This window comes from Catharus ustulatus, chromosome 3 (genome assembly GCF_009819885.2).
Source record: "Catharus ustulatus isolate bCatUst1 chromosome 3, bCatUst1.pri.v2, whole genome shotgun sequence".
NCBI classification, from domain to species: domain Eukaryota; kingdom Metazoa; phylum Chordata; class Aves; order Passeriformes; family Turdidae; genus Catharus; species Catharus ustulatus.
This window is the reverse complement of record NC_046223.1, coordinates 105,885,927-105,895,644: the sequence shown is the minus strand read 5'-3', so window position 1 is coordinate 105,895,644 and position 9,718 is coordinate 105,885,927. Positions and strand designations below refer to the sequence as shown.

General features: G+C 43.0%; 1 protein-coding gene across 1 annotated transcript; it reads right to left on the bottom strand.

Moving 5' to 3' along the window:
- Positions 1 to 902: 902 nt before the first annotated feature.
- On the bottom strand, positions 903 to 9,165 carry LRATD1 (LRAT domain containing 1). The gene is made up of 2 exons (XM_033055246.2): positions 9,037 to 9,165; positions 903 to 8,466 (listed from the first exon to the last, which is right to left on the bottom strand). Exon 2 carries the CDS (start codon positions 8,427 to 8,429, stop codon positions 7,575 to 7,577), a length of 855 nt encoding a protein of 284 aa, XP_032911137.1. The 5' UTR covers positions 8,430 to 8,466; positions 9,037 to 9,165; the 3' UTR covers positions 903 to 7,574.
- Positions 9,166 to 9,718: the final 553 nt, after the last annotated feature.

The following is a 9,718-nucleotide window of genomic DNA, read 5'->3' as shown; positions in this document are numbered from 1 at the left end:
GTCATCCCTTAACATGCAATCTAAATTCTTTAAAGAAGCTGTTGCTGATGCTCTGCCCAATGTTTCAATTACCAGCAATTTATGGTGGTCCATGATCTGTTAGACCAAATTGACCTTTAGTAGCAATACATTTACTTATTTATGTCAATTAAATCATTTTATTAAAGGGCTTTGGCTTGATAGAAGAATGAATTCTCTTCCCACAGCCTCTAGAAATGACAGAAATCTCTGGACAGAGATTCAGTTCCAATAATTTACGTAACAGTGATTTCTAGTCATGGGCTTGTACAAGGAAAAGGGCCTCATATCACCAACAGGTGGTTTGACGAGGACAAAGAATTTTGGATAGGTAAAAGATCCATAGTCTTTTACCAGGTGCAACAAAATCTTTGTGGATGAGGACACAGAATAACAGGGCTATTCCATGTATTGAAATGAAATATCACTTTTCAAGGTCTCAGAAACACAACTCTCAGCAATCCAGTCCATAAAAATCACTCTTCATATAGAGCTAATTTTCATCTTCTTATCCATTAAGCAAAACTTCTAAAAGAAGTTAGACTATAAGCCTAACTGTGGCCCAAATAATTTTGGTGAAAAATCACTAATGAATTCAATGGAGAGTGTTCAATCAATACTAAATGCTTTTCAAAGTCACACCATTTAGCCTTTGAAATAAACTTATCAATTCAAAGAAAGATGAGAAAAATCAAGAAATATCAATGCCAGCCACCTCTTTACTTTAGAACAACTACACAACAATAGTTGAGCATGTCTGAACAACACTACTGATTTCAGTGATATGATTCCAAAATATTACTCTGAGTGGAAGCGCATTCAAATTATGAAAAAAAAAAACCTTGTGGCACTATCCATTTAAAGATGCCAAAGAGAAAGATAGATGGATTCTTCATGGGATCATTCTTTTATTTATAAATACACAAGTCAGTAGCAGCATAGTTCGTTCTAAAAGGGTACTTCATTATTGCAAAGTAGTGTTTCTTGATATTTTTCCTCCAGTAAGTAGCAATATGTCAAACCCCACATATTTAATCACTTCTCTCAATGTCAGAAGACCATGGCATACCCTAAAGAACAAATATTTGAATAGTGCTAAAATCCTGTCAGCAAAGTCTGGGTACCCATCTGTTACACAGATAATATACATACTGAAATGACTGACATTTGTTACCAATACTAACAAAATAGTCAAGACTTGTCGTCTGTATGTGTATGCATAATACACGGTATGAAAATCTGTATGTAGATACATCTATTAGTTATATGTCAATATGTATATAAATTTCTGCCTAAATATTTACAATTAATTAGTATACTTTTCAGGCTTAGTTTTTATATTGCTTTCATCTGACAGAAAGGGCATATGGAAACAATAGGAACATATGGAAGAAAAGATCTGCTTTGAGACCAGATTGTGGTATGTTTACTCATATTGAACAACATACAAGGAATATTCCTTCTGTGGCATAAAATACTTTGCTGTGAAAAAGTGTCACAATACAGAAGTTTGTATTTATTCACACTGTTAGGTATTTGTCATTTATTTACCTGCAGTAGTAATGGTGTCACATCAAGACTAATCTGGAGTTGGATTGTTTCATTTATTTCCAAATTCTACCCCATGATAATTTTCTTGAATCAGCTTTACTCTTTTATTTACACAAACTGGGATCAAGCTCTTACCTCTGCTGTATAGAGATTAACAAGAAGGCTTATTGAGGTTTCCCATTTATAAACATGCTGTTTAGTTTATCAGCTTAAAAATGGGACTCTTTAAAATGGATTGCCAATGCCACACTGTTTTCAAATAGTGTTTAAACTGTGAAAAATTATTTACTTTTTAAGGCTGATGAGACACTGCATATTTTACTCACCCTATTTTGCCTAGGCAGTAGCATGGTCTCCAAAGTGTGAATGGTTTTACGTGTTAGGGGTGCACAAGTTACTCACCCTCTTGCATCTTGGAAAAGAGAAAGAATGGAATTTCAAGCTTAGCTTTGAATATCTTCCTTGAACATCCTGAAGTTTAACTGCAAATTCTTCCACCCTTTCCTGTTGTAGCCACACTGGTTCCAAATTCCACCTGAGTTCCTGTCAAAATAGCTGGAGATACTGGCTCTGGAGCACTAAACTCCATTTTTTTATTTGGGCCAAACACACATACCCACACAGACACACAAGGTAAAGTCCAAGCGATGTTTGAAAAGCATTAACCCACTTTACTTAGGAAAATGCCAATTTGCATAGATGATAACTATATGTACAAGTAAGAAAATGTAATTAAGGCCCTTATGGTAGACATCACACACGAGCCTTCCACTAAATTCCACAGGGGGTTGCTACTGAGGTCTTGATCCTGGCTAAGTCCTACTCCTTGATTTTAGCCCAAAGTTAATGCCACATAGAGGGGAGAGATATTGTATTAAAAAAATCCTGATCTGCAAACAGTTTTACATACATGCATCACCCGCAGAATCAGAAATGCCCAAGGTTCCATAATTAAAATATGAAAAAACCCTAAAAAACATATTCTTAATCTGCTAATGGAAGTTCTATCATTCCTCAGGACATATCAACTTAAATACATCTGTGCTTGATGCAAAATACTTAAAACTAAGAAATGAAAGTGCATATTAGTAACTGATCAAGTATAAATCCTTCAACAAAAAAACATTCTAGCTTATTTCTGAAAGGCAAATATGAATAAAGTAACTGTTAAATTCAATGGAAATTCAATGTAAAAAACAGAACCTCATTGGGGATTTGAATTATTTAGACAGATAATAGTATTTTGGAAGAGAATGTAGAATGCCACAACCACTTTAGAAAAATACAGCACTGGCAGTTTATATCTGTATACATTCTATCTACATAATCTGGAACAAATCTGTGCATATGTCCAGTAACAAGATTCTTAGTTCATTCCCTTTTTTCAACCTGACATCTACACTACTCTCTTTTTGATTTACTACCATTTCAGTAAAATATCTGTTCCCAGTCAGCATTCATTAATTTTCTTGACAATAAACTTGTAAAAACCCTGACAGATCAAACTAATATTGAGTCCATGAACATAGGACAGCTTCACATATCAAATTTCAACTCATAGGACAGAAAAGTTTAATATTTCATAATAATAAGGTAAGCAAATAAATTCCACACTTGTCTTGGAAACACTGACACTCAAACTAGCAGCAGCACTTGATCACACTCTAGTCATGTAATGTTATCCTTTAGACCTTGATTCTGCAGTGAAACTCCCTCAGCATTGTAGCCCAATCATACCTCCTTAAGTATTTCTGGATTACTTCTTTGGCACTGGGACTTCTATCTTTCTCCTGGGTTATAAAACAAGAAGCAGAGTGTTCTCACAGCATAAGCAGCAGCACATAGAATGTTTTAGTCACATCCAATTACGGGCAGCATACTGCCCATACACTACTCTAGTAGAAATCTTTCACAGAATATAACTAAATATTGAAATTAGCAGTAGCTTCCCCAGACCACCACTTCCTCTGTAGCTGTAGACAGAGAGTGGGGAGCTTGGCAGGCTGAGGGACCTGATCCCACAAGCTGCTCTGTGTGAGACAGTGCTCCTCAAGTCCAGCAAACACGGCTGGAGTTACAGACGCTCAATATATCACATAAACAGGTCCATAAACTCTGGCAGTTTTGCACATTACTTACCTGAATATGAAAGACACTTAAGTGAAATGAGGCAAGATAATTAAGAATGTGCACATTCTAGCACAGACCAAGGGCCACCTCTTGTCACAGCCCAAAGGCCTTGTCTTGGCCCTGCTTCTAATCTGAAATCCACTATATGGATCAATAGCACGTTGCCATAAAAAGCATGCTATGAGGGTTTTGGTTTAGGTTGGTTGCTGTTTTGTTGGCTTTCATTTTATACAACCATAACACTTGAAAGAAGAAAAAAGAATCCTAAAACATGAAAACAAAATCTTCTGGAGACATAAGATGAGGATGGAGGAAAAAAATCTTATGGTAGCAAAACCTATTTTGCTACCCATCCTTAGAGTCCTCTCCCAATATGCACAGCCAATAAGCAGTAAACATTCCGGTCATGACAGGAAAACATTTCACAAATGCTCTCTGTGTTTCTAGAGGATACGAATTGAATTTTTAATAAAATGTTAAGTCTCAAAGCAACCCAAAAGATTGCATTTTGAAAAGAGAATCATATCTAAGCAAAAGAAGTTCTATAGAACTGTTACTCAAGTAACTAACAGAAAGCTTGAAATGTGACACAGAAAAAAGACTGCAAAGCATCTTGACATTGCTGTCATATTACAAGTCAGTACTTCAAGAGCAATGAACGAGATGCAAATATTTACCCTAGGTAGCTAGACCAAAGAATGCAAACAGATTCTGCAGATATAATGCAATTTGTCAATATCTTTAGTGCTGGAAATGGAAACGTTAACTCTGCCAGGCCCACTGATCCTGAATGATGAATACAATCAATTACATTTTTTTTACTGTCAGTCATTTTTATCATTTCCTTTCTTTGCAGCTGACTGCTCCCTGTCTTCTGATTCCTGTTCCAAGGCACTGAACAACTTTTATATCCACTTTTAATTCAGCCTTTTAAACAGATTCCCTACTGCCATCTCAGGTTTACACTACTTGTTTCAGAACTTTTCTGTTCTCTTCCCATATTTTCTCAGTGTTGCCTGTGTCCACAGTCTCCCATTTCAGAAAGGTGGCTCTTCAGGTCTCTGAAGTATCATTTCAAATCTCACTCTTCCTCCAGCTCCACAAATTTTAACCACCAAAGTTCACTGGTCAGCAAGAGCCATTAACTTCAATGGGTTATGAATAAGGACCAGATTGCTGCCAGTAGCTCTGGACTGAAATCTAGCTAAAGAAAAATAACAAAAGAAACTGCATGGGTACCTCTGTTGCTAATTAGAGACTGCTATTTGAAAACAGCCAGGGCAATACTGTACCCATAGTTGCTACTATTTCCAATGCATTTTCTTCAGTCCTTATGCAAATGACTAAGACCTTACATTGTTGTACCTTTATTTGGACAAATGCAAAGTGATGCCAACGTCTCTGACAGAGCTTGAATAAATTACACTGGCTCCTATAATTTATTTTATATAGCACAAAATACCATTCTACATCTAGCTGGGTAAGACAAGGAAAATTATGTTTATGAACCAGGTTAGTATAGAATTTTAAAAAATCCAAACTTAAAATGGGTTTCAGAGTGAAAGAGTATTCAGAAAGCAGAGTGAAAAGTTTAAATCTAGTGGAGACATAAAACTGGTTTCTCAAGGAACCTCTGTCTAATCCCATTATTAATCTAACAGCAATTCGAAGAAAAAGATTCCAGAAATCAAAAATAATACTATGACTCTATTTTCTTCTTCTTGGCTTCATTCATAAATATTATGGTACCTATTTTTCTCTTCCTTTAATTCTCCCTACCTCCTGCAACTTCAGTCTCTAACGCATATTTTCCATAAGTGAAAAAAACAAGTAAATTGCTTTTGCCCACCTTTCTTTCATTCTCCTACCAGTGTTTTGTAAGTGCCTTGTTATAAAGCCAATGCCTTTCTGCAAACCCACAGTGCTCCCACCAAGTGGTATGGGGAAGTCAGTTCTAACAGACGATTTAGACAATCTAATGTGCAACAATAAGATACACAAACACCAGGTAGAAGATTCTGTTCATGTTATGGGAAAAATTATCATCAGCCACTATTATCTACATAAAGCTAAAATATTACACATTTGTTAAAAAGTGTGTTGTGGTTTGAGGTTATTTCAACAGTAATTACAATTCACAATTTTACCCTATGTTGTACTTAACAAGGTACTTTAGGGAAAGTGATAAAAGTAACACTCCCTATTGCCACATAATTTTGCTGTGTGTATTAGCAAGGACAAAGCAAATTAGGTGACCTTCACTGAAGAGGTGCAGTTTTGGGGTACAGGTTTTTGTTTTTTTTCTTTAAGATATTTATGCTAACACTTTTATTATAATGAATTACACTCCACCCTAACAGCTTCAGCTATAGTAGGCAAATGTTTTATAGAAATGAAATTTCTGTTGCAACAAGGTTGCTTATGAAACTGTTTAATTAAAAAAAAAAAAAAATGGGACCAGTACATTGATAGAGGGTGGAGTGTATCAGATGTATACAAAAGAGCACCACTACTTCTGTCATCTGACATTGATGTGGGAAGAGAAAACAAAACCAAATGCACTGAAACATGCAAAGACAATTATAAGTTGTATGCAGCTCAGAATAATAAAAAGAAATGCCCCAGTATACTTGTTTAGATTTTTTAAAAAATATATTTAATTCTCTGATCTTTCACTTCAAAACTTAGAATTAAGCAATGAGTGAACAGGATCTGAAATACAGACAAGGCATTGCTCACATCACATTAAAAGGCATCTTTTAAATGCTGCTGTGGATTTCTAAACTTACACTGAACAGAATTTTCAGTTGCTGGGAATTTGAAATGCAAGATGAACTTGGCCATATTACATCTATTTCTTTAATTGGAATTGTAAATACAATAAATTGCTGTTCCAAAGAGGCAACATGCAGAATTCAAAATTGTTTCTTGCAGGATTCTGTTGACCTGTGTATGAAGAGACATCGAAGCAGTGGTACAAAATCCACAGCTCAAGCATGAAAGTGGCTGGATCTGAGTACACTGTTCTCCAAAATATGCCACCACTTGCTTTTAACCACAGACTTTAGTTTTGGGAAAACAGCTGCCCACCAGCAACAACAACAAAAAAAAAAAAAAAAACCAACCCAAAAAAAAGCAGGGAGGGTGGGAGGAGGGAAGAGGTGGGAAGAGCTTATGCATTATGACGACATTTAGCAGAAAGTTGCAAACAGAAAGCAAAGGGAAATATTTCAAATGTGATAGATTTCAACCAGAAATGTGAAAAGTATTTTTTTCCTAATAAATAGCTTGCCAGAGTTGACTGGGACAAAATTTGGGCTGCAGCTACTGACTGAACTAACAGTGTGACGAAACAAAACAAACAGGCGTTTATCCCCACCCCAACACCCCCTTCCTCTCCCAGTTAGCAAAGTATGACTGATGCTTTTGGTTGGCCACAAGGCAAACAAATATTAGCTAGAATCTCATTTAGCTACATCCACATCCACAGTCCCAGATGCTTAAAACTTATCATGGATTAAAGCCATGAAATAAAAATTTAAAAAGAAATTTCAATTTGAAATTTTATTGGCATGTTGCTAGAATGGTCAACATCGATTGACAGGAGAGACTTTGTCCACATATTCTGAGAACAACCTTCCTGCACCTCCCCCCTCTTTTCTTCCTCTCTCTCTCGCTCTTTAGCATTAATGCTATTAAAAGCCAAACAAAATACTGGCTATGGGTGTAAAGAATGCTGGTTTTTTTTGGAATGTTGCCATGGATCCTGCTTCCAGTCGCGTCCCACAGAAGGAGGGTGCAGCTCCTGACTCTACGGCAGGCTGGTCTCCCCGGGCAGGGCAGAAGGAAGATAGCCACGTACTCCTGCTCCTCCCCTATTCTTTCCCATCCACTATAGCCAGGTCTTTGATCACCCTCAGTTTGCCACTGGCATCGATCCTGCGCTTCTCTCGTATTAGATCCTCCAGGCTGTGGAACCTCACCGTATGCACCTTGTTCTCCGCCAAGTGGATCTTGAGATAGTACTGCTGCTGGTGCTGGGTGCCAGCAGCCGCCTGCAGCTCCCCCCCGGCTTTGAACTCCCGTTTCCCGAAGCGGCACCAGGCGGCGAAGCTCTCGGAGTTAGTCCAGCAGATCTCGTCGCTTTTTAAGCCCAGGTGCCCGCAGGCGTTCTGCACCACCAGCTCCGCCACCAGCGGGCGGAAGCGGTACCAGCTATTCACCACCCGGCCCACGTTGCCCGCGGCCGCCTCGTACAAGCTGTCCTGGCGGATCTGGCCCTGGTGCAGGTGGATGATCTGCCCGCCGCCCACGTACACGGCCCAGTGCGGCGGCGGGTGCTCCGACGGCCCCAGGTAGAGCAGCTCCAGCAGGTCCCCCGGCTTGCAGAGGGCGGGCAGGGCTGACACCGAGTAGACGCTGAGGTCCCCAGCCTGGGGGCCGCTGCTGACCTTGGAGAAGATGCATTCCTGGCCGCGGAAAGCGGAGAACTGGGTCTCGTTCAGCACCAGCTGGTGGTGGAGGTGGTGGGTGGGCGTCTCCTGCCCAGGGCTGCCGGAGCCCTTCACGCCGTACTTGTCTGGCTGGCCTCGCTCGTCCAGGTCCTCCTCCTCATCCGAAAAGAAGTAAGCCACCCCGACGCGCAGCTCGTCCTTCTCGATCCCCGAGGGGTCTCCGGTCGGTAGTTCGCTGTAATTCAGGTGGGTGATGCGATCCAGTTGATTTCCCATCAATGACAGGGCGAGGCGAGGGCAGGAATCGCCGGATCTAAAGGAGGGTGGGGTGGGCAGAGACAGAGAAGAACAAGAGATGGGAAGAAGAGTGCACGCAGAGGGAAAGAAAGAACGGAAGAAAAACAAAAAATCAAGGCAAATACAAAAGATTTCAGCGATCCCGCCCTAAGCCCCCATCCCTCTCCGACTCCTTCCCTCCCCTTCGTGCAAGGCAGAAACTCCCAGTGCGGACCCTTCCCCCTACCCTCGGGGTGCGGGGCAGGGCAGAGCCCCGGCTCCGGAGAGCCGGCTCCCAGCGCCACGAGAGGAGCCTCCGGCTCCGCGCGGGGACACGGAGCTGCCCCCGGAGTCTCCGCTCGGCGAGGGGAGAGAGCTCCGGGAGGCTCCGGCCGGAGGGTCCCGAGCCCTCCCTCCGCCGGCGCGCAGCCGAACCGCGCCGGGCAGCGCTGCGAGCGGGGAGGCGGCTGGAGCAGCGCACCGCCCCGGAGCTGCCAACCCTCGACCGCCCGGTGCCCGCAGCCCGGCCGGGACCCTGCAAGGCACAGGCAAAGAGCAAGCGATCGGCATCCCCCGCCCGAGGGGTCCCTCCCGTCCCCTTCCGTACCCGTGGTCGCCCAGCGCCAGAACCCCCCCAAACTCCTTTAAAGTCGTCCTGTCCCCATGGGCGCCGCAGAGGAAGCGCCACCCGAGCTGACCGCCAGCACCCGGCTGCTCCGCCCGCGCCGCTCTGGGCTGCCCGGCCCCGCCGGCGAGCCTAAGTACCGGCGGCGCCGCTCCCGAGCCCGCCCCGGCCGCGCTCATTGGCCGCGCCCGGCGGCGGCGGGGCCGAACGGCGCTCTGCCCGCCCGGGCCCCGCTCCCGCTGCTGCCGGCAACGCGCCGGGCCCCGATGCCCGAACTGCTCCCGCCGACCCCCAGGCTGCCCCCGCCGATCCCCGGCCCTCAGGCTGCTGCGGTCGGCCCCGACCCCCGGGCTGCCCCCGCCGAGCCCCGGGGCTGCGGCAGGCGGGGCATCCCAGGGGAATCGCGCCCATCGCGTGTAGCCGCTGCCAAGCTGCCCCTGCACACCGGGATAGAAGTAGAAAAGGAAGAAATAAAAACAAAATTTATAAAAAAGGGAGAAAAAAGTAATTTCTATCAAACTAACCCGCCCAGGAGAGACGCACGTGGCCCAGAGTTGCTCTGTCCCTCGAGGCTGGAAGTGGGTGCCCCCCACCTCACTTTAGCAACCTCAAGCTGCCCTATGCGGTCTGAACTGATATCCTGGGCTTCCTTTTGCTCAGGAGA